This window comes from Dermacentor variabilis, chromosome 4 (genome assembly GCF_050947875.1).
Source record: "Dermacentor variabilis isolate Ectoservices chromosome 4, ASM5094787v1, whole genome shotgun sequence".
Classification (NCBI taxonomy): Eukaryota; Metazoa; Arthropoda; class Arachnida; order Ixodida; family Ixodidae; genus Dermacentor; species Dermacentor variabilis.
Window position 1 is genome coordinate 33,438,575 of NC_134571.1, and position 25,607 is coordinate 33,464,181.

The following is a 25,607-nucleotide window of genomic DNA, read 5'->3' on the forward strand; positions in this document are numbered from 1 at the left end:
CTAAGTTGTGGCAGGCCCTGGCGTAAAGATGTCGATCTTGTAATTCTTTCATTTCTTTTTTCTCTCGGGTAAATACAGTCTAACATCAGTTTAACGAAACCAAGCTCTACGAAATATGGACGATCAGGAAATGCCCTATGTTCTTTTTTGTTTGCTTTTTCTCTCCGCTGTTCTTCCGTCTTTCATTTCCCCTTACCCTTCCCCCAGGCCAGGGAAGCAAACCAGAATCTTATCCGGTTAACCTCCCTGCCTTTGCCATCTCGTCCATCTCTCTCTCTCTCTCTCTCTCTCTCTCTCTCTCTCTCTCTCTCTCTCTCTCTCTCTCTCTCTCTCTCTCTCTCTCTCTCTCTGTAAAGAAAGAAAAACTGTCTCAGCGTGGCTCAGCCACTCGAGCTACTCACGCCGGTGAGCGACTAGGATTTAAGCGCACGCTCTCTTTCCTCTCCTTCTAGAAACGAAGTTGACCTGATGTAACGCAGGAACGTCCTTGGTACTGCGCGTTGTGAACATTTCTTTTGTTTCATTTTTCATCGGCTACATCTGCGTCTACGCGTCCCAAAAAACAAGGCCTCTGATAAACCCACGCGGCGCGCGGGTCTCAAGATAAGTCTCAAGTAACGGAAAAGTTGATCCACTCGAGTTTCGCACCAATGAAACCCAGCTTCGTGGCGGCGCGTGATTAACGATGACCCCGGGCGGCACGTGACTTCCTGCGTGTGTATCTATCTCACATTGCCTCGCTGAACAAACTCCCGAACAGATTTAGAATCAGTGGAGTTTCGAGGTACACGCTGAGATTGTTCGCCGTGTCGTTCGGGCACGAGCACGCCCTTTCGCAAAAATCCAGCGCAAGACAGACGTGCCACCCGCATTCGGTCGCCGATGGAGACCTTGCTCTTGTCAATTTTGGCATGTACGTATCACACACGGCCTTTTCTCTTCAATCGGTTATAGCGCATATATATATATATATATATATATATATATATATATATATATATATATATATATATATATATATATATATATATATAGAGAGAGAGAGAGAGAGAGAGAGAGAGAGAGAGAGAATGCGTGCTTCAGTGCGCGGGAATATCGTGTAACAATATATATCCTCTTACGCCGACCCAGTGGCCTAAGTTGTCTAATAACTGAGGCGACTAAGTATGGTCTCGCGATAGTGATGTCGTTTTGGTCGTTGCATCGTCGTGATTCCGACTTTCTCAACCTACTCTCGTCATGCTGTCGTCGTCAGGCCATCGTTGTCATACAGAAGTCATACATTCCTTGTAACACCGCCATTGTGGTGCCGCTGTGATCGCCCCAAGCGTCGTCATTCCAACTTCGCGATCTGACTTCCGTCATGCGGTCGTCGTCACGACTTCTACTCCAACCCAGTAGTCCAAGTTGTCTAATAGCTTGTCGCCCTACGTATGTGCTCGTGGTAGTGACCCCCTCGTGATCATTGAGTCGTCGTCATTCCGGCGTTGTCATCTGACTCTCGTCATGCCGTGGTCATTGCGCCATCGTCGTCAGACAGTTGTCGTCATGTCATCGTCGCCACGCTGCTGTTTTATTGCTGTTGTCATTTCAGTGACGTCATCCCATTGTCGTCATGCCGCCATTGTCGTTCTGTCGACGTCAATTGTTCTTCGTCATTCAGTTTCAGTTTCGGTTCATTATTCTTTAAATACAATAAATTGGTAAAATACAATATACAGACGAGTGTCCCAAAGTCAAAGACTGCAACGGGACCCTCCGTTAATAATAACAATGTAGGAAACAAAGCTGGCTGTATTCAGCTGTATTTATACTGTCGTCATTTATTCATGATCATGACGCCCTTGTCAAGCCGTCATCGTCAGACAGCTGTTATCACGCATTCGTTGTCAGACCGTCGTCGTCATGCCGTCGTGATCACACCAGCTTCGTCATTCTAGTCTTGCGAGGCCATCGTCGTCAAGCCATTGTCTTCTCACAGGTTTTATGATACGGTAATTGTTACGCCATTGTCATCATACACTCCACCGCCGTGGTTGCTCAGTGGCCATGGTGTTGGGCTGCTGAGCACGAGGTCGCGGGATCGAATCCCGGCCACGGCGGCGGCATTTCGATGGGGGGCGAAATGCGAAAAACACCCGTGTACTTAGATTCAGGTGCACGTTAAAGAACCCAAGGTGGTCGAAATCTTCGGAATCCTCCACTACGGCGTGGCTCATAATCAGAAAGTGGTTGTGGCACGTAAAACCCCATAATTTAATTAATTCAAATGTCGTCATACACTCCTTGTGATCCCATTGTCCTTATACCGTTGTCATGCTATCGTTGTCATAGAGGCGTCGTCAAGAATTCGTTGTCATACCATCGCCGTGATGCAGAGGCGGTCGTTACGTCATCGTCATTGTAGCTTCGACATCCGACCCCCGTCATGTCATCGTCGTGAGCTATCGTCGCCACACGGTCGTCGTCATACAATTCTCATCTTTCCATCGTCATCACTGTGCCATTTCACCAACTTCATCACTTCAGTAACGTCATCCCATTGTCGTCATTTCGTCGTCGTCATACCACCTCAGCCGATACATCGACGTCATTCCTTGTTCGTCATTCTATCGTCATCATGCTGTCGTCATTCGATTGCGATCGTGCTGCCGCTGCTATGTCATCGTCATCATTGCGTCGTCATCAGACAGACGCTGTCATGCATGTGTTGCCATACCATCGTCGCCATGCCACCGTAGTCGTACCATCGTCATCGTTCCAGTTTCTTCATGCGGTTGTCGTCACAACGTCGTCTCCACGCCATCGCCGTCATACAGTTGTCGTCATCTCATTGTCCTCATGTCGTCATCGTGATACCGCATTTGTCGTCTAATTGAAATCGTTTCTTCTTCCTTATTCCACCGTCACCGCGTCGGCGTAGTCGTCATACAGTCCTCGTCATGCCGCCATGCTTACGGGTGGCCTTAACAAATGATTGCCATAGCAAAGAGTAACCATATCGGAGTATGTGGCATATAGCCGAAGCAACAAATGTCTCACAATTACCACTAGACGCGTTAAATAATCGTGACCTCAGGAATACGGTCTGTCGCTGCATTGTTCGAACGGCATTCGCATTCCCGTCGACAGTCATCGTTAATGAGTTCTGTCGTAATATTTAATTTCGACCCCGTGTCTGGGATGCTGATTTGTACCAAGATATTCTGAATCTTGCAATGCGTCCTATTGCACTTATCTCCCGTGCTTGTCTGTTATCAGCTATCTCCGCGAGTTTGAACTTCCCTCATTTTGTATGCAGAGCATATACGTTTCAAATGTGCGGTAGCAGGGCTGCATCACCGACCGCAAAATAGAGTTGACGTGTTTAAAAGCAGCATGTGTGCTCCCTAGCCCCGTCACGGGCGATATTGACGTAAACAACACTCTCCACGCACACTGAAGTTGCACGAAATTTTTTATTCACGGTATCCACGAAGGTCAGGAAGACCGAAGGATATTGCAGGTGCGTCCAAAATCAATATTGCCCAAGTGTTTCACTTTCCTCGCGACTCAATTTTATTACGTTTTTAGTAGGTCACAGAATAGATTAGAAAAGAGTACAATGGGTTCCTTTTTTACTGTTACACGATGACAGCATCGAGCGTAAAAGCTGCAGCGAGCTTGACAGGCCTGTCTGACCCAGGGATGCCTTCGCAACAGAAGAATGCTGTCTTTCCATCCGTACCCTTAAAAAATTTATCTTGAATTTCAATTGACTTTGTATCACGTTCATATCGAGTCTATAGAAAATGCATTCAATGTCAATTTATAACCCACACTAATTGTGAAATGCTTATCACGCCTGTCAATCGCCAAGTGTGGGCTAGTGTACAATGGCAAGTTGGCTTCACAACAGAAGATTACAGTTTTCTTTTTTTTTTTTCAGCTGTATACCTGTATAACTCGAGACATCTGTATATTTGTGCTCATGCAAAGTAGAAAACCAGTCTCAATCAAGACAAAGGGGGTGGAAGGAATAGGCGAAGATGGCTCCTTCAACAAAGACAACAGGGGCCGTATTTTGTAAGGGTTTCTTTCGCCCATCTAACTCAGTGGGTGATCTGAGCGATAGTGGTGGCGCGGCTTCGTGTAAGCCAATGGCGAAGTCCAGAAAGAATGGAAAATGAAAGAGAGAGAGAAAATGATAAATGAAAGGTAGGGAGGTTAACCAGGACTGAGCCCGGTTGGCTACCCTACACTGGGGAAAGGGAAAGGGGGACGGAAAGATTAAAAGAAGAGAAAGTCCACTGGAGATATCAGTCGGTCACTCAGTCCGGATCACAGACGCTGACTCAATCCGGTCGCTTTCAAATGTCGCAGCAGCGCTTTTGTGGTCTTTTGTAGCTGCGATATGCGAGGCCATGGTCCCAAGATCTTGTTCAAGGTGAACGGCTTTCCATCTAGCTGATTGAGAGCTGTGCAGAGGTTTTGCCTTTCATTTTCAAAAGATGGGCAGTAGTAGCACAGTAGGTGTTCTATGGTTTCCTCGACACCGCAGGCATTGCACTCGGCGCTATCAGCCATTCCAATCAGAAATGCATAAGCATTGGTGAATGCGACGCCCAAACGTAAGCGGCACAGCACTGTTTCCTCATTTCGCGGAAGACCTGGTAACAGCCGCAGTTTCATAGAGGGATCGAGGGGAATGCAAGCGATGTTGAGTGAATTCAGGTGTGTGCCACTTCTCCAATGTCAAAGAGTGCGCTAGCTTGCCTAAGTGTTGGGCTGCGTCGGTCCGCGATAAAGGTATTGATACAAGGGTTGCTCCTTCGTGTGCTTTTCTAGCAGCTTCGTCAGCGAGGCCGTTGCCGGAGATACCGCAATGGACCAGGCAGCCACTGAAACACGACGTCGTGTCCTTTCGCGATCATGTGATGGTGCATTTCTCATATTCCCGACACGAGTTGTTCACATGACCCGCGACGAAGAGATGCCAGGAGACATTGTAAGGCCGCCTTCGAATCGCAGAATATAGCCCACTGATTAGCCGGTTGGTTATTAATATAATCAACGGCACCTCGGAGGGCAACAAGCTCCGAACCGGTCGGTGTTGTCAAGTGAGAAATCTTGTATTGGATGCTTAGTGATCGTGATGGTATAACCACTGCGCTGGTGGAGCTGGTCTGAGTGGAAGAGCCATCCGTGTATATGTGGACTCGATCAAAGTAGAAAGTGTGCAAACAATCCAGAGCTGCTTGCTTCAAGGCCAAGGTAGGCAGGTCGGTCTTCTTTCTTATCCCTGGAACCGTAAGACGCACTTGGGGTTGTTTTAAACACCCCAAAGCTGAGGTTGAACGTGCTGAGGGTGTGAAACCCGATGGTACGGAGGCACGATGGATGCTGACCTTGGAGAAGGACGCCTGGGGTCGTCGTTCTGGCAGGCAGGCACGCAAGAGAGCTTGACTGCATCCGTGAAACATGACGAACATGGGCTCTAAGCGTTTCGGTGCTAATGAAGTCGTGATCGGATGGTCTTGAGCCATTATAATGGCTCCAGCTGTTGAGGCGCTGCGCGGAAGGCCTAGGGAAACACGTAGTGCCTGCGCCTGCGCGCTCTGAAGTTTTCGAAGATTTGACTTGCATGTTTCAGCAAGCACGGGGGAGCTATAGCGTAGGAATCCGATGAACAGTGCTCGATATAACTGTAGCATGGAGCCCACTGACGATCCCCATGTTTTGCCGGCGATGAACTTGAAGACGTGAACAATATATGTGAGCTTCTTCTTTAAGTGGGCAACATGAGGGCTCCAAGTGAGGTCCCGGTCTACAACGACGCCCAAAAACCGGTGATTTCTCTTGTAGGGAAATGAAAAGAATCGTTACAATAATACGGTAAAAGATTTGCGGTCTCATCAAAGAATATAACTCGGAGCATGAAGTCACGCTTCACTGGTTGCTACACAAAAATCGATAGAATAGAACACAATAAATAACTTAAACAGGTATCAACTTTCGGAAAATTTGGCACACGTATTTGAAGTTATATAGTATTTAAATAAATGATTGTTACGGCCCGTTTCATTAGTGCATTACAGTATAACATATGTGTTTTCTGTTCCCTTATGTTTATATGTCGCAGGGAAATGCAATAGTTTGCAGCATACTGGACAAAAGAGCAGTACCTCTTATTTCCCTGCACCGTAGACGAACGTAAATTCTGAAAGCCAACTGGAAAACTACCGCTGTTGAAACGTTTAATTTGGTTCGTGAAGATGTAACTGAACCTGCCACTGCTTAAAGGACAGGACCATTTTCCCTGATAGTTAAATCGAAATATTCAACGTGAAAGGGCCTTGATAAGCTCAACAACAAAAGTTGCCAGCACACTATTGCAGTTGAGACGGCCCCTGCGACACAAATGTTGCAAGGAATCAACCACTGTACCTTGCTTAATAATATAAAATGAGTGTACAACCGAAGTGTACGCAATAGGATGTTTAATTTTCAAAGACGGATCGGGGTCATTCTGTTGAAGAGCTTTTAACGCAAGTAGCAGTTGATTGATTGATTGATTGATTGATTGATTGATTGATTGATTGATTGATTGATTGATTGATTGATTGATTGATTGATTGATTGATTGATTGATTGATTGATTTTAACCTCCTAAGGCAGAACAGAGTCTGTGGGAGGCTCCATAGTTGGTTCTGCACTAATTTTTACTGCCAGGGGTTTCTTAACGTGCACCAAATGCCCGCTGCACGAGCGTCCTTATTTATTCATTTTTTCACCTCACGCCTACGTCATAACAAAGTCACTGCGGCAAGGGATCGAACCCGCGATTTCGTGCTCATGAGCAGAACGCCATGGTTACTCAACCACCGCTGCGGGCACAAACGACAGCCAACGGCAACACTATATAGGCACTAATGCGGCCGATAAAGCCATGTCGGCATTTTCTCTCGTTAACTAATGCTCATAGTAACTTGACCACGTTGTCAATTCAAACAGGTTCACTTGTGCTGGCACCAGCGCTGGAAAACGTCGAACTGAGAGTTCCGACCAGTGTCACAGTTGGTGAGACAGTGACGTTGGACTGCCTCTTTAACCTCGAAGGACACAATCTCTATGATGTTAGGTGGTATAAGGACAACGAGGAATTCTACCGCTTCTCACCCAGCTCCGTGCCACCCGGAAAGTTGTTCCCCGTCCAAGGCATAACCATTAACGTAAGTACCGGATCTAGCACGCCACTTTCCGAACGACTACGCTTGACTCCGGATCACAGAAGTGGGGCCGGGTAATGCGACGATTCAGTTTATTTGATTATGTTCTTTCGTATCACCTTTCACACCGAACGGCCAATCTCGGCGAAGAAGGTGGCATTGCAACTTACGAGCTGATAATGAAGGAATTAAAAAGGTTAATGACGTGAACAGGCGGGAAAAAATTTGAACGAAGCCAACGGTAAGGAGCGAAAGGCAGAATAGGTAAGAGGAGGAGGAAAACTTCACCGACGATTACGATACTCCCTAATGCGAAGTATGAGCGCAGCTCTATACGTGTTTTCATTTCGCGACACATTGGCTGGCGCGAACAATCGGTCTCGTGCGGCACGTTGCGAACGGAGCCAAGTGTGATGAGACTGCCTCGCTAATTGGGAGATCGCGAGAGGCAGCGCATGTGTGACGCGTGGGTGCGATTCACAGCAGCTGCTGCAGACAAACTTCGGCTCATGTAGCGCTTTGTTTCTATACAGACGACGCGCGGAACTCTGGCGACATTCTTTCAATAGATGAAGCGCCAACAGTGACGGCACCCTAGGAACGAACAAAGACAGGACAAGGCGCTACTTGCAACTGTTTATTGAAGTCAAAGGTGGCTGATTATATAGCCATGGGAAGAGGGGGAGGAAAGAAGAGGAACACTGAGATGTCTGTTATGTTGTGAGATGTCTGGCGATATCTCATGACCATCATCGCCACAAAGCCCGTCTTGCACGGCTCTACGCTTTTCTTCTCGCGCTTTCGCCATACCCTCCTCTTCCGCTTTCCACCCTATGGTTCCGCTGCATCCTCCTGCGCTTTCCTCCTCGCGCTCTCTTCTCTATCACCGTCTTTTATCGACCGCTGCGCTGCGCTCTCGCTTTCGCCCTTCGCTGTGTTTGTTTCCTCGGTTACGAGGAACAATGCCGACGCTCGCCGCAGGAAAGGGCGCCTAAAGCTGCGCTATAAAATAACATCGTCAAGTTATCAGAGCCCCGCGTACAGAAAGCGTCATTATCGAAGGGCGAGAACTGTGCTAGCTTTGTAGACAACCGGCTTCGTTTTTAGATGTTGCGAAGTTCTTAAACGTCCACCCCCCCCCCCCCAGGCTTCCGTATAAAGGAGCGTTAATTCCCCGCCCACTGGAATGCGACCGCCGCAGCCGGGGAATAAAAGTCACGACCTCGTGTTCAGCAACAAAATGACATAGCCACTGAGCCAGTTCGGCAGAGTTGGAAGGAGTGGCTCAACATATATTATAATTATACATAAACTGTTGTGTTATTACAGACGTTCCTTCAAACTTGCAAAACGTACAAAAGATTCCCACTGACTCATTCGCTAGTTGGCAGCACCAGAAATGGTGGGTCGAGGGACTGCCTTTATTCGCCCGCACCACTTTACAGTTTTTCTAAGCTGAATATGTCCCCATTGGCGTTCTTCGTGCTCGCTGGACTACCTGTGGTCTAGTATTTACCACTTTCCATCGCAGCTTGCTCATGAAATGGTTCAAATATTGTAGGGAGCGTTGACGTGCCCTGTGTGACAACGTTATGTCCAAAAAATAAACATTATGGAGTTTTACGTGGTAAAATCACAGTCTGATTATGATACGCCGCAGTGGAGGGCTCCTCCAGAACAGTTTGGACCACCTGGGGCTCTTCAACGTGCACCTAAATCTAAGTACACGGGTGTTCTCGCATTTCGCCTCCATCGAAATGCAGCCGCCCAGATTTTTATCTCTCCGTACTTCGTGCTAGTAGCTCAACAGCATAACTACTAAGCAACCACAGTGGGTATCCCTATCGGGAGAATCACCTCTAGAGGCAACGCGATTATGTGAGCTTTCGAACAAGTTGTGAAAAATTTGCCTTATGCGACGGGTTGTACATTCATTTAATCTTACATTTAATATTTTATCTTTACATTTTTACAGTTTAATTACAATTTAATCCTTACATTTAATTACTGGCAGCAGTCTAGGAAAGTCACATGTCACGCTGCGGGGATCCAGCAGATCGACTGCAGGAGGTTAGTGAGCCATTGCAACGCATTATTAGCTGGCACCTCCCAACCGAAGTCATATATATTTCAACCCAACTGTAATATATATGAAACAACGGTTAACGCCGGAACTCCACGCCATGAGGGATCAGAGTAGCATCCCAAAGGGTCACAAACATGTGTTTCAGTGTAGCTGCCAAAGCTTTGCGCTGTCGAACCATTGCACCGAACTTTATTGTCGTAGTTCCCACTTTTTTGACAATAATTAATCAAATTAATTTTATTCGGTATTGCGCGATGCCAACCAATATCAATTTTTCAGGTCACAAAAAATGCCAATTCATCAGTGACATTAGAAAACGTAGGTCCCTCTGCATCTGGACAGTACCAATGCATAGTATCCTTCAACGCGACGTCGGTCAGCATGGTTGCAGATGCCAGATATCTTCTTGTGGCGGGTAAGTGAAAAATTATACTGTCGATCGTTCCCAGCAAAATGCGCCTTTGCTTTTCAACACCTCTGCACACAGCAATCTGCGTAGGTAGACCTGGTGCCGCAGCTCTGTCAGCAGCTAAATATCCTGCCTTGTTTTTTTTTGTTTTTTTACATTACTGCATATCCTTAGTCGACTAGCCTCATTGATCGTGGGATGTGCACCCCAGGTAGTCAACAAACCTAGTGCACTCCACCTCTTTTTTTGTAATCCCCTTATTTTCCTTATCACTGTGAAGGGTAGGTAGGAAAACGGGCGCTTGTTCGGTTGACCTCCATGCCATTCCTTTTCTTTATATATCGTCTTAAGGAACACTAAAGCTTACAGTTATTACCACGCTTAATTAATTAAATTCTGGCGTTTTACGTTCCACAACCAGGATCTGATCATGAGGCGCGCCGTAGTGGGAGATTCCGGGTTAATTTTGGCCATCAGGGGTTCTTTAACGTGCACCCAATGCACGATACACGGACGTTCTTTTTTTTTCTTTTGCCTCCACAAAAATGCGGCCGCCGAGGCCCCTGATTCGAACGCGCAACGCAACGCCAAACAACGCAACGCCAAACAGCGCAACGCCAAACAGTGCAACGCCAAACAGTCACTATGCCCACAACGGGGGTTATTAAATAAAAGGGAGCAGGTGGTTGGCTAGAGAAGACCAATGTACTTAGCGCTGAACTACGTGAAATGATTGAAAGCAAGACAATTAAATGCACTGTACCTAACTGAAAGGTGCAGTCTAAAAGGCGTCCTATGAGCAAAGACTGCTGCGTACACCTAGCCTGAGCACGACGCCATTGTTCATGTTGACGTTGCTGTTCCCGTCGCCGCTCATAGTTTTCACGCTGCTCTTCAAGCGTCCTAACTATGCGTGGCCTTTCCCATCGCGCAATCACAACACAAATCAATTGCTAGGCGAATTCTTCTTTTAGATATAAAAGTGTAGTGACGTCACTTCCTACTCATATGCTACAGTTTCCGCTTCCCGGCAACTGCAGCTTATGCAATCGTAATATTTACAGGGAAACCCATGCTGTAAACCCCACGTGCTTCGCATTGTTCGAACGCGCCTTAGCATCTACCATGTGGTTATCAGACTTGTTTTGTGCTCTTCTTTATTGAAACGAGTATTGGACTGTGTCTTGCATGCGTAATTTCACTGTGGATAGGCACTTTTCGATTCAATTCGTGGAATGGTTTTCTGTAGACTTTTCCGTCAACGGAGACGAAGATATTCCGGATCAATCATACACAACTTCGCTGTAAAAGTTAAAACTCGAAATTTCCGGCGTGTTCCCGCATTTACATTTACATCATGTCCACTACGCGGACACTTACAGAATACCGACCCCCCCCCCACCGCACCCCTACATCAGGCTATGGTCATGTGAAGTGGTTTTTCTCTTGACTATCAAATGTTATGGCTCATTCTAGAATGATAGACCCCGTCATTCTTTTGCATTCTCCCTCCTGCTAAAGTGTACACGCTTTCATACACTTCGAATAAACTTCATTTCACTAAATCGCCGAGCAGCGTTATTGAAGCGAAGCTACTACTTCGACCTAAGAACGTCACCACCCTGCTTTTAATTAAATATGTGTGCTGTAGATGGCATCATGGGTGATACTGAATCCTCCTTCTTGCATAACCGTGTAGAACATATCGCAAATCCGTTTAAGCCACAAAGTTTGTTCGAAATGGTAATCACAAATGCGCCCGTTCAGTGCCACTGGGATCCCCTCGACGCCTGCAAGTTGTGGATACAACTAGCAGGAGTGTGACGTTGATGTGGGATGCACCTGAGGAGGGCAATGACGTCATCACAAGCTACACAGTCCAGCACAAGGAGCATGAATGTATGTTACCGGCCTCTGTATTACTCTCTTTTCAATATATATGCGCGTGCGTGCTTGCGTGCATGCATGCGTTCTTTAATTCTAGAAAACCTAGACTGCATGCCCATAAACGCTAACTAGTTATTCTCTTTTTGTGTTTGCTTGTGTGTTAGTTCTGTTCTCTATGAATTCGTGTAGACAGTCCTAGGTAAAATTGTCTCCGCTACTTTCTTTCTGTTATACAAGACAAGAATAATAAGTGACTATATTAATTACAAGGCAAACAAAGTTTGTTTTTCCTGTACCTGTCAATTTTGGAATGCCAGTCAGTTTTGGAATGCGGGAATTGACGTTGCATATGCGATTACATTAACATTTCTCTTTTTTTCCTTTTTTGGTATAGCCGAATATAACGCTTCCTAGATGAAGAAAAAAATGTGTCGTGATCAAGGGATTAAACTTGAACTTATGTTTTCCATTTCTTTCTCGGAGAAATATCGAAATAATTTCTTCACGGGATAGACTTTCATTTTCTTATTCACCGCCCTTGCTGCTCAAGTGGAAGTAACGTACCTGTAGATGTTATCGCGGTATTATAGAAAATACCGGCACTGCACACTCAGGGTACCCGCACTTAAAAGACGCTTAAGGTTCAGGAAGCAATTGTCAGAGACCGCAATTCCAGCCCTGTAATGACTGGTAGGTAAGCCACGTCCTACCCATCCATGTTTACCTCCCTCACTAAAATGTGGATGCGCAGCAAATTGGAACTTCGATACGGTCAACCTCACCGCACCAGGGAAGGTGCCAAGGGCCGTCGTAAGTGACCTCAAACCATTCACGACGTACGACTTCAGGGTTTTCGCCGAGAGCGCCCTGGGTAGCAGCAACGCCAGCAACCCTGTCAAGACGACCACTTCCGGAGAAGGTACATACGTGGCCAAATTTCGGGAGCTAACAAGATAGGGCACTGGTAGGGACAAGTTACCAAGGTGCAGAGTTACCCGTTTTCTTTTTAAAGAACTTTTAAAACGAACCTTTCTTGCCCTCTTCCTGCAGTATAGAGGTATAATCTAACGGCCATTGACTGCGCAGGTGCACAACGGCGCCTAAACGTCGTGATTCCACAAGTCATAAAAATAATGCCATAAGACTCCAGTACTCGCATTAGAAGGCTGAACAGACAGCCAAGTGGACAGTGGCTTTCTTAAGAGGAAGCTTTAACTCGGGCCCAACTCCGACGCGGCCTATTCAAATATATGTAAAAACGCAAAAACGTTTTTCTGAGATTACCCCTGGACCGATTTTAATGAAATTTGTTGCACTTGAGAGAGAAAGCTTAATTCTAGTGACTGTTGGAAACGGGATATTGATTTAGGGCTTGAATATTGTTAAAAAGCTTTTCAAAAATTCAGAAGTTTGAAAAGAATAGAAGCACGAAGTTTACAAACTAGTAGCTCTGCATCAAGAACAGATGTCGCGGTTCTGTAAACGGCATCCATTAGATCATTCAAAGCAGACAAATTTGATACGTCATTTTACATCTTACGTGAAATTGTTACATTGTTTACGAGGGTTCTGCAAAAGTTGTAGTTACCTATCAAAATATTTTTTGAGATTCATGTGTAAGATGTCAAATTTGTCCGCTTTAGATGTGCTATCAGATAACATTCACAGAATTGCGTTATATTTTCTTGCTGAGTTACGGAGTTGTAAACTTGGTAGTGTCGTTTTCTGAAAATTTACGATTTTTGGCAATTTTTAATAAACAATTGACAAGCTAAATCAGAAATTCTAAACCAACAGTCACTACATCTTAAGTTCTTTCTTTTAAATGCAACAAACCTCGTCAAACATGGTGCAGTGGTTGCCGAGAAAACGAATTCTCCTTTTACATGTATTTAGATAGAAGCACCCGACCTAAAGCTTCCTCTGAAATCTCGTTCTAATTGCCATTCGTTCGTTCGTTCGTTCGTTCGTTCGTTCGTTCGTTCGTTCGTTCGTTCGTTCGTTCGTTCGTTCGTTCGTTCGTTCGTTCGTTCGTTCGTTCGTTCATCCGTTCGTCCGTCCGTCCGTCCGTCCGTTCGTTCGTTCGTTCGTTCGTTCGTTCGTTCGTTCGTTCGTTCGTTCGTTCGTTTGTTCGTTCGTCCGTCCGTCCGTCCGTCCGTCCGTCCGTCCGTCCGTCCGTCCGTCCGTTCGTTCGTTCGTTCGTTCGTCCGTCCGTCCGTCCGTCCGTCCTTCCGTCCGTCCGTCCGTCCGTCCGTCCGTCCGTCCGTCCGTCCGTGCGTTCGTTCGTTCGTTCGTTCGTTCGTTCGTTCGTTCGTTCGTTCGTTCGTTCGTTCGTTCGTTCGTTCGTTCGTTCGTTCGTTCGTTCGTTGAAAATCATCGTGGATAGTTTCCGGCCATATCTTTTAATTAGCGCCCACTAGGAACCAAGGCTGCCGAACGCTGTTGAAACCAGCAGCGGGAGTAAGAGATTTGCTTGCTGCCTAGGGAGCCTTGGTATACTTGGTATACTTAGTATAGTTGCAAGTGCACTTGGGAGCTCGAACGTGCGACTTGCGTAGGTTTTCTAACAATCTGAGTAAAACTAACTCGTGGTCTCCAATAACGAGTCGCAAAGCTGACCTTGCGCATGAGCCTCAAATGACAGAACCGAGCCCAACGTGCCGCAATGAGCCGCGCCTTTCCCACTGTCATTCCCATCCGAGAGCCGAAGACAAGCAGTCAAATTATAGACACCCTCTCCTATCCATCTTGTAGCATCGTTTTGTATATGCACATAATGGTAACTGTTTTTTTTTTTTACTGTATCACATATTTTAAGAGGCTACATTTTCTTGATTTGTCTTCATAGCACCCGGCGGTCCACCAATGGATGTTTCTGCACAAGCGTTAGACGCGCAGTCGGCGAAGGTGACGTGGAAGGTGAGAACACAATATCACTGGTTCAGCTATAAATTTTGTTAGTAATAACTCGGGCCGTCAAGCGATGAATGGCTTACAGTGCCACAAGCTCTGCATTTCTTCCATAGTCACAATAAGTGCAGTTCTCTCAGCTATCAACCATGGCGCTGTGGGCGCCGTCAGGCCCTTATATATAATCGGTATCACTTGTTACAACGCAAGCGTAATATTACTTTATTCAAAACAAGCGAAAACATTTTGCAAGCTGGTGACGATATAGGTTTAGGCGAGGTGCGCTTTACAAAGGACAAATATCTGCAACCCAACCGGCTTGCAAAATAATCGAACACTTAGTCAAACCCGGAAATTGTAGAACGCCTACGGTAACACGATGAGCCAAATTTCTGAGAAGAAAGGTGCCCAAGATCGTAAGTCTTGTATATGCAACTCCAAACTAAACCCCGTATTCTAGAATGGTTTGCCGATTTGGCACTCCACCCTTAGCATCGGTTGCGTAGACACAATTCTCGCGGTTCGGATCAGGAATCGGCATATGCATATGAATCGGCATATGACCAGTTGAATGCATATGCACACATTGCATTCAACTGGTCGGCGCTTCCTCGTGCCATTCGGTTGTGGAACGCTCTTCCTGATTTCATCGTCTCCGAACCTAATCCCGATAAATTCCGCCAGCTCATCATTTCATATTCCACCGCGTAATTTCAATAAAGTGCACTATGCTTTTTTCTTCTTTTTTTTCAGTTATGTGATGTCTTGTTTATGAGCTCATTTCGCTTATTATTATTCTATTCTTTAGTATTGTTTAGTATTTGTACTAGAGTGGCAACATTATTTTTCATTGTTTATTAAAGAAACTGTATCGTTTGTTTTTTTCTAATGTGTACACTCCAGACCTTGTTATGTTGTACAATGCTTTTAATACTTGTATAAGATAGGCATATATTTTTTCAGTGTCAATTAATAATGTATGTCTATAATGTTTTTTATATGTTCTATATACTCTGTTAATCTTATTGTAACGCCCCCCTTACCCAATGCCTCATACGAGGCCTGTAAGGACTTTGTTAGATAAAATAAATAAAATAAAAATAACCCAGTATCGAACTGCGTTTACATGCAACCCGCAATGCAGGCCAAGCGAGGGAATGCCACCTTCACAGTAAGGCTGACTCAGACCACTCCGACGCTCCCTCGGCCTGACCAGCTCGCGTTTCCACGAATCCGACTATCAAAGTTCGGCCCAACAAATCGACTGTTGCAACTTTGCAATGACCATGTCAACGTATTTTTCACTCCAAATAGGTGACGGCATCCTCGCCATTCCACCCAAGTGATCACTGCTTTTATGAGACTCTGCGGAAGTTCATAAGCGAAACGTTCGTAGCAAGGCAATATGCGCACCTATTCAAGGTACTTGAGCAAAGGAGTTTTTCCCAAGCAACTCCGTCTGAAAATCCCCAAAGAGCGTTACTAAAGAGCAGCGACCGATTTAGGTGAAGGGCAGCGCTGCCCTGCATTCGGTCGAACGGAGTTGAGTTTTCCGGTTGAAACCCGCTTGTGAATACGGAGCTCCGCAGCAACCGTAATGCTTCATCGTCGCAGCCTCCGAGCAAGGATCTACATTTCGGCAACATCCTAGGCTACTACATAGGCTACCGGCCTGTGGCAGCATCGCCCGGTCCATTCCTGTACACTTTAATTGACGCTGCGGACCAAGAGAGCGAGGAATGCTTGTTGATGTCACTGTTGCCGTCCACACGCTACGCCGTCATCGTTCAGGCGTTCAATGACCACGGTGCTGGACCCCTGTCCGATGAGGTCACCTTTGAGACGCTTCGCAGTGGTAAGTGTCGAACATACGCATATCCATTCCCCGTCTAGATGTATAGTGACAGGGACGGTTAGAGGGGAAGGGAATTGTGCCGATCCTGTGCGCTGTGGGAATCGCTGTTATGGGAAGCATTTTGAAGGTACCTGGCTATCCAGCATAGTTTGGGGTTCCGCAAAGCGATATCAGATGGACCAACGTGTTTGTGTATACTGACTAGTTGTGTGTGGGTCGCGAGCGTACGTGTGTGGGATGGTAGCTGCAAGACGAAGAACGCGTTGAAGACGATCGTATGGCAACGACGCCACAATCCCTACGCCGGCCGTTCGACGAGAGATTACGACATGACAATTTTTGGCTTCTGCATGGGTCGTGGACAAGGGTATAAGCGAGATAAACACGGATTGCGATGCCATCAGGGAGTACGTGTTACACAATCGTACGTGCCTATGGCTGTGTCATGGAGCGTATTCTTAAACACCGATAGCATCTGCAGTCGGGAGAAGAAACAGTAAAAATTTGGAAGATGCTTAAGCTTCGTCTTTAATAGTGGAACGCGATGGCATCATAACGAAAGACTGCGCGAGAATGACGTAGACGAGATAGAGACAAACGACAAACACGGGCGGTACTCGCAACTAACAGTTTATTTCCAAAGGAACACTATAAGAAATATACACGGAAAGGAGAACAGACAACATCTCACTCAAGTGTGCACGAAAAAAGATGAAAGTAATATAGATGTGAAAACATAGATGTGCAATCGTGGCAGAGAGGGATAGTGGCACAATGGCTAGAGCACCAGGTTGCTGCGCTGGATATCAGAGGTTTGATTCCTGCGTTGTTCACACAATACTTCTTTGTACAGAATTGAGCCGAGGCAGGAACCTACATGCCGCAAAGTGTCAAGAATGAGCCAAAGAATGTTTTCCATGAGCACAAGTGAGTGGAAATCGGAGGGGCGAAATCGTGATACGCGGCGATGCCATGCAGGGAATAGTCAGACGACGAAACTGGTGGACCCTTCCCATATTTGCAGCGCGGGGGAGGTCGGCAGTTATCTATACACCAGGACACGAACGACCATGAGGCTACATCACGATCTTTCCATCTCGCGCTCGTACGCCTGGTCCGTTAAGGAAACGAAACCTAATGCTTTCCAAACAGCTACTGTTTCCGGGTCTACCTTCGAGTGTGAAGAGTGGCAACAGCTCAGCACGCTCTTGCTTTCAGCTTGTTACCTAGAGCACCGCGTATCACAATTTTGCCGCTACAGTCACCGTTCACTTGAGACAACTTTTTCCCGTCGCCACTGTAAGCTCTAGATAAGGCAACTATTTTAGTGGTGCGGAATTCAAGAACGTCCGTGTGCCGTGATTGGAGTGCAGATTAAAGTACGCCACGTAGTCAAACTTTATCTGGAGCCCTCCACTTCCGCATCACGCATAACCTACTGTGCTCCTTCGGGACGGTAAAGCTCATGACTTAATTTTATAACTTTTATAGAGATTCACATTTCGGCAGTTGTAAATAATCACCACTTTTTTAGCCTAAATTATAGTAACATCCACACGTGGTTCAATATTTTGATGATCTAACCCTTACTTAGCTCAATCTAATCGAAATTAGCGTATCACGTTGGGTCACAGGTTACAGTGGCCATTCCTTGATTCGAAATGGATTAACAGGTTCTTACGTATCCGAAATCGGGTCATCGTGATTGTACATACGTTAGTTATAAGCGACAGCTGTTGCGGGCTATTTGCCGACACGAAATAATGTCATATAGGCACTTAATGTATCCGAAATCGGTCTTTCACGTTGGTGCACAGGTTACAGCGACAGCTGTTGTGGGGCTACTGACATGACACGAGATGGCGTGACAGGCGTTCAACGTATGCGAAATAATCTCTTCGTGGCGGTGCATTGTGCTTACAGCGATAGCTGTTGTGTTCTATACCCTGACTGCAAATGAAGCATTACGCGCTCACTGTATCCAAAATCAGCCAGGGTGCAGCGACAACTCTTATGGCCACCTCCCTGCCCCATACTTGTGCATTTGGGCGTTGAACACAACACAAACCGGCCACCAAAGTTTGCTCGCAAGTGTTCTTGTGACAACAGGTTCGCCTCAATGAATCACATTGCCATCACGCCGTCATATTCGTTCATCACAGATTTTCTGTACATAGCACATGAGGATAATGAGGGTATACGAAACGCGCCGCAACAATCGCTAGGAATGTAACTTATATTCATACAAGAATGCAGGCGGTTTTCTCACAATTCGATTTTGCCACATGCTTCCATTTACATGTGTAATAAAACGCGCATGTGCCAACGTCTGATGAAAAGCCTTTGTTTCGTTGCTTTTGTTTCATTTTTTGCAGTCCCGCCGACTCCTCCAGAGCTGAAAGTTGTCAGCACGTCGACCACATCGGTGTCGTTGGAATGGAAACGGCCTGCCGGCGATTTCAACCCTGTGGAAGGTATAAACCACTGCTGCTTAAAAGTTTCGATATAACTATAAATCTCCAGAACTGATTCTTTGAAATTCGCTCGCACTGATAACATGTGGCACCCAAGGTCTTTCCCGTTTCTAGCAAAACATATTTTATATAAACGGTACCGCCACCTACAATAGGAAAAAAAAAGTGGAATTTCCCGTTGCATTCAATTCGCGGAAGAAATGGCTATCTTGGTTTTTATCTTCGACCAACCGTGCTATTCGAAAGGCCACAAGAATGGCTCGTGTCCTGCATTCGAAGACGCTCTGTGACACTTTTCGTCACGGCAGCCCTTTTTCTTAACCCCTGGCCCAATCTACATGTGGCCCAGATACCATGTATAAAGGAGTAGGGTACCTTGTGTACTACGATACCAATCCTTATCATGGATCTGGTTTCTGGGTCCCGTCAAGTTACATATAGAGATTCTCGCTCTGAAAAGTATTTCAACAATGTTTGAATTCAATCCTATCATTGAACCTTTCTATCACTGCTCGTGGCGCAGGTTCAGTCATGCAAAATTGCACTGAGCCAGTTCTACATTTTGGTTGATGCAGCTGCCGATGTGTTTTGTTCTCCCAGGGGGCTATTCTCAACATTTACGAATTCCGCCACCTTATCTTTTGCTGATTGGCTCAAAACAGCAAACATAGCGGTATTCAACAACCTTTAGAAATAGCGCCCTGGTTCAGGTAGGCCTGTTATCTCTGGTTTTTTATGTTCGTTGACTTGGAATTGAAGGTCTTGAACTGAACTTGGACTCTAAGGCCTTGACAACCTTGGGGAGTTTTAGAGACTGAATCACGCGGACTGTACCACGGTGAAACGCAAACAGGGGTGGGTCTTGCACTACAAGCCTAAAAAGCGTGCAGGGTAAGACGTTCAAGGGAAGCTGGCAAAGAGTCCCTGAAATTAACGCAATGTCCACAAGCGATTTGCATACTCAAGCATTGGCTGTGACCGGCGCAGGCTCACACGTGCTCTACATGGAAGCGGGAAGCGGTGACGAGTGGGCCGAGATGCACGTGCGGGGCAACCGGCGCTCGCTCACGATTGACAAACTGAAGTGTGGCTCCACCTACCGGTTCGCCATCCGCGCCTACAACGACGCCGGCACCGGCAACGTCAGCGACGCCATTATCGTCAAGACCAAGGGCGCCCGTGAGAGAACACCCACTTGCTTTTTATTTATGCGGAAGCATTTTTAGCCCCCGTACCCGTAGCATAACTCCTTGCCGTAGCTGTCTTCGTTGCCAACTGCTACGAGGAAAGAAAGGAAACTGTCTTGATGACGGTGCTATGGATACAATCCCGTTTTTTTTTTTTTGTTCTTTTTAAAGGGGCGGGGGGAGGGGGAGGGCAGCGCCTTATTTGCGGCGGCGAACATCAGTAAATGTATAGTTAGCACTGGAGGAATGATTCGTTGCAAAGTATTACGCAATTAAAATAAATTACTTTAGGGTGCACGTTGCAACTGCTAAATCAACCCCGGTCAGCTGCTCAGGGTAGGCACACTTAGTAGGAATTTGTGGAATGGCGGACAGTGTCAATTGCAGCACATGTGGTGCCAAAGAATTGACCAAACATCTCCTGTGTGACTTCCCCACATACGAAGATGAGAGGAGTACCTTTCGGACAGCTTTGAGGCACTTAGACGTCAGGCCTTATATAGAGGAGAAGATATTGGGCCTGTGGCCTCGTCTGTCCGCTATGTGCAAGGCCACAAAGACGCCGCTGCGTTTCTTGAAATGCACCAGCTTCTATGACCGCCTGTGACTGACTCAGCGATGAACGCTTGTGTGTGTAACAGTGCAATGTGTAAACATATATCTTCCTTGTCCTTTTTTAAATCTCCTTTCCCCCTTCCTCAGTGCAGGATGGCATACCGGGTTCAGCCTGTTTGACTTCCCTGCCTTTCCATTACGACTTCTCTCTCTCTCTCTCTCTCTCTCTCTCTCTCTCTCTCTCTCTCTCTCTCTCTCTCTCTCTCTCTCTCTCTGAGGCTAGCAGTACCTCACCCCATCCCAGCTCAGTATCTATATATCCATCGACAAAATCCACAACATACATTAGTGTTCCACATATATTTGTCCCGCACTGCCGGACAGAAGCATTTAATAAAAATACTAACTAAAACATGAATGGCATTTTTACGTAAGCTTCAAAGAACGGCCTCTCGAAACCGTTGCTATAGTTTTAGCAGTCTTACATCATGCACTCAGCACTAACCAATTAAATTCTTCTTTTGCAGCACGTTTCACAGAGTATTAAATAAGAGTGTTAGTGAGTCTCAGACAAGAAATCAATTAATCAATAATTAATTAACGTACATATTCTGATGCCCAACGCCGCTTATAATGCGCTGCTCGAAAAAAAAGAAGCATTACTTTCACTGCCACAGGATAATCACGTTCACCTTCTTGAAACAGCTAGCCCAGACACGTCAATGTAATATAACATCTAGGTATTCCATTAACGGAAAAAAATCTAGAATGCAGGATTAACGAGACATTCGTTTCTCGCCCTGTACTCGCCGCGTCTACTCCTGTTTGTTGGGATGAAAGCACGAGGAAGGGGAGAGCAATGAGGCTGGGCTCCCGAAATGCCTAAAAGGCTGTGCCACAGTAGTAGAACGGCTACAATATTTTGACGAGTGAAGCGTGGTTATGAAAACAGAATTAAACTGGAGCGCAGAGGCAGTGCCAAGAACAGCCAATATATATATATATATATATATATATATATATATATATATAGGATGCTCAAGAAGCAACGCCACTTGTATAACACCTGGGTTCCTATTCACAAATCATCTCTTACGTAAGAATATTTCCTCACAGGACGGTGTTCGAGCGGATGCCGTTCATGATAACGATGGGCGTACGCAAATGGACGATCAAACGATACGGCCCCTATGTAACACATACGTTCTTGTAGATACCGGCTCTAAGTAGCATTCAAGCCGGTACAATTACAATATTTGTTCGACTATTAAGGGGGAGAAAAGTTGCCGATATGACGCACTTCTAACTGACATCCACCGATTAATGACTGTAATGTCCACAGTCCTCATTTCGAATTAGACTTCTCCGACCGCGTCAAGATGCGGCGCTTCCCTCGACAAAATGCACGACTCTTTGAAACCACACACGTGCAGCTCCCGTGGCGCCGGACGCGACATATGCAGTGCGGCCATACTCCGTGTCGGCCATGATCAGGACACGCGCGTGGCACAACGGCGGCTGCCCCATCGAGAGGTTCACGGCCAAGTACCGGCACCAGCAGGGAGTGGTGTGGACAGTGCTAGAAGCAGAGCAGCCGCAGAACAAGCCGCCCCTCGAGATGCACTGCCTCTCGCCGGCCAATTCCTACAAGGTCGTGGTGACGGCCAGTAACAGCGCGGGAACCACCGAGAGGGAGTACGAGTTCACCACGCTCGCCGAGCACACAGGTAGCGAGAGAGGACAATGTATTACAGGAAAGCACGGTGTAAGAAATATCATGTGGGAAAGTCAGAGGTCGGCCTCCAGCTAGTACGCTCTCGCCTGCTACTCTGCATAGCGAAAGGTGGAAAAGGAAGGTCAACGAGTGATTAAAGATGTACTTTAACTGCATTACGTGGTTGTTGTATACAAGCGCACAGTTTTGGTTGTGCCTAGCACCCGCCGCGCAAGTTCGGTGGATATGGCACTCTGCTGTTCACCAAAAGATCCTGAGGTACGAGTGCCGACATCAGCGGCCGCATCCCGATGCGGGACAAGTGCAAAACGTTTGCGGGCGTAACTTAGGCTTAGATGCACGTTCAATAATGTCAGGCGGTCATAATTACCACAATGGTACATATTCAGCAAGGACAAAGCACAACGATCAAGACAGACTACGACGGAGCGCTCTGTCCTCGTAGTTCTTCGTCCACGCTGAACATGACGCATTGTGATGATCACCAACTAGCTTAGCGCCATGCTGGTTTTGGCCAAACTAATCCTAAGCCCATAATTACGGAGTCTCGCACAGCCTTAGGTGTTGATGTCGAGTGTCAAACTTTTTGAATCGGTCAGTCACACTCACTCCCACGAGTACGCGAAATGTATGAAAGGAAAAGGGACGTTGTGTAACGACTTATACTATAGCTATAGTAGAGTCTCCTAGCATGATTGCTCGCCCGTACTTATAAATATGTCGTTCAATAGCTATATCAGCTATAGGCTCGGTTTCTTGCAAATTTATTGTCATGTAAAATCTGAATACGTCTCGTTTATACGCTGCATTTCAGTGAAACCTTTGAAGGTACACGTGCCACCATTTGGAGTGCCAGGTGGAATGGTTCGCCTAGACTGCGCACACAACTTTGGAAAGATAGCGGTGCACACCAGGTGGTACAAAGATGGTGAAGAGTTCTATCAATTCGTGCCGACAGGGAAACCTAGCATAAAGACATTCGAAGTGGAAGGAGTCAACGTCAATGTGAGTACCAATGTTCGCTTCCGCCCATAGCAACTAATTAAGTCCCGAATACGGTGAACAGTCACTGAAAATAGACTGAGTGTACTTTACAAAGCCGTTTCAGCCAAACAGAACGTCTTCTCTGTAATGAAAAAATGACACTCATAGGTCCTATAAGCGGCTTTAATTTGATACATAATTAGGATAGGCCATCCCACGCATTTTATTATATTGTCTCAGAGATCCGCTCGCATAAAAAGCATTGTACCCTTTACGAAAACACATGATGTATTCATATTAGGATCGACCCATCCACGCCTTTTTGCCTCCGTGATTGGCTCACATTATTTTGGTCGGCACTAACAACGAAGGCCAGTGAGCGCACTGTAATGCTATCGCATTAATGTTTTCTTGTCCAATGTCTCGTGCAGGAGTCGGAGTGCATTGCAAGAAATATTTGACAAGAACATGAAGAAACTCTAAAACCAATCTCCAAAATCTGAGCGTCAAAAAATGATATTCTGATGTTTTATGCGCCAAACCACAATCTTATTATCAGCCACTCCGTAGTGGGGGAGTAAGTAAAAACTTTATTCTAAATGTCCGGTAATTTGGGCGGGGTGGGGCCATAAGCACCCCAGCCTATGTGACGGCCTCGAGCCCTTGGACTCGGGCGGCTTCCTCGGCGTGCCGGACGGCCCACAGTTGATCAGCGAGGTTGTGGCTGAGCAGGGCCGCCTCCCAACGCGCCCCTCGGTTCGAGACTGCCGTGTCTACCCAGTTCGTCGGGGATTCCTACTGCTCGCTACCGGTGCATGCCCACAGCATGTGCTGCAGCGCCGCTCTGCCTCCGCACGCTTTACAATCGTCGGACGAATAAATTGTCGGGGTAGCAGAGGTGAAAGATCGCCGGGTTCGGATGTGTGTGTGTCTGCAATTTCCTCCAGACAGCCGCCTGTTTCTTGTTTAGTTTGGCGTGCGGTGTAGGGTATTTACATCTGTTCAATCTGTAGTGCTGCGTGGTGTCTCTGAAAGCGGTCATGCGATTCTCTTACGTCCGATCCCGCGTCGCTCTCGCGGTGGGCGAGACATCGGGATTGCCGGCGGGCGCCGCTGCCCGGCATGTAAGTCCTCGAGCCGCGGCGTGGGCCGTCTCGTTTCCCGGGAGCGGAGGGTCCGAGGAGGAAGGGGGGGGGGGGGGGGTGCATACGAGAAAACTGTCGTTTTTGCGGCAAATATTGCCAAGTTGGATTCGTAGAATGCGGGCCGCTTCTTGGGAGATCCGGCTGCTAGCATACTTGCGTATCGCTGCCTGCGAGTCGCTCATTATCACCTCGGCGTCTGCGGTGGCTACCGCGAGGGCTAACGCTGCTTCCTCGGCCGCCTCCGTCTCTTCCGTGCGTCACACTCGCGACGCAAGCTCCGCTGTAGTCTGTGATTGCGACCGCGCAACCAAGTCGCCGCTCGTAACGGGCCGCATCTACGTAAACGGCTTCTTTGCTGCTGCCATATTTCTTTTGCAAGTCTCGCGCGCGCCTGTGGCGCCGGCCAACGTGATGCGTAGGGTGCATGTTCTTGGGCAACGGCGAAACGACGATGCGCTCGCCAATCGGTGTGGGTATCGTGACCTGCCCGCCCTGCGTCGCGCGGTAGCTGATGCCTAGCGTCTCGAGGATGTGTCGTCTGGTTCTGTTTGTTGCCAAACGCTCGTACTGCGCGACGTTGTGCGCTTCGATTATCTCGTCTAGGGTATTGTGTAAACCCAGTTCGAGAGATTTATCCGTGCTGGTATTGATCGGCAATCCGATGGCACGTTTGTACGCCTCGCGTATGAGACGGTCTAGCTTCGCTCGTTCGGTCACCTGCCACTTGCAGGTAGGAGGCGACGTACTTTATATCACTGGTTACGAACGCCTGTACCAGGCGGATCGTATTGCTTTCTTTCATTCCGCTATGTCTGTTTGTGATACGTTTCAGTAACCGAATCGTTTCATCGACTGCACGCTCTAGTCTGCGTACGGTTTCACCGTTGTGGCCGTTGGCCGACACTCCGAATTAATTTTTACTGCCTGGGGTACTTCAACGTGCACCGAGTGCACGGTACACACGAACGCTTTTGAATTCCGCCTCCGCCGGAATGCCGCCGTCGCCGCCGCTGGGATCGAACCCGCGACCTCGTGTTCAGCAGCGCAACGCCATAGCCACTCAGCTACCGCGGCGGTTAAACATCTATGTCAGCAACTCTGGGGTCCTATAACGTAAAACTATTTCAATATGTTTTTATTCCAATCTTCTGGCGTCAAATTTGCGAAACCGC

The 25,607-nt window shown here is 47.0% G+C and overlaps 1 protein-coding gene across 1 annotated transcript in view; it reads left to right on the plus strand.

The window, feature by feature from the left end:
- The first annotated feature begins 867 nt into the window (after window positions 1–867).
- Window positions 868–25,607, plus strand: part of LOC142578176 (uncharacterized) — a 63,789-nt gene continuing 39,049 nt past the window's right edge. The window contains exons 1-11 of the mRNA XM_075687578.1: window positions 868–913; window positions 6,994–7,211; window positions 9,574–9,709; window positions 11,471–11,602; window positions 12,342–12,509; window positions 14,439–14,509; window positions 16,115–16,355; window positions 18,731–18,829; window positions 19,817–20,008; window positions 22,005–22,298; window positions 23,121–23,311. Coding sequence (XP_075543693.1) covers window positions 883–913; window positions 6,994–7,211; window positions 9,574–9,709; window positions 11,471–11,602; window positions 12,342–12,509; window positions 14,439–14,509; window positions 16,115–16,355; window positions 18,731–18,829; window positions 19,817–20,008; window positions 22,005–22,298; window positions 23,121–23,311 — 1,773 coding nt within the window. The 5' untranslated portion in view covers window positions 868–882. The remainder of the gene's footprint in view (window positions 914–6,993; window positions 7,212–9,573; window positions 9,710–11,470; window positions 11,603–12,341; window positions 12,510–14,438; window positions 14,510–16,114; window positions 16,356–18,730; window positions 18,830–19,816; window positions 20,009–22,004; window positions 22,299–23,120; window positions 23,312–25,607) is intronic.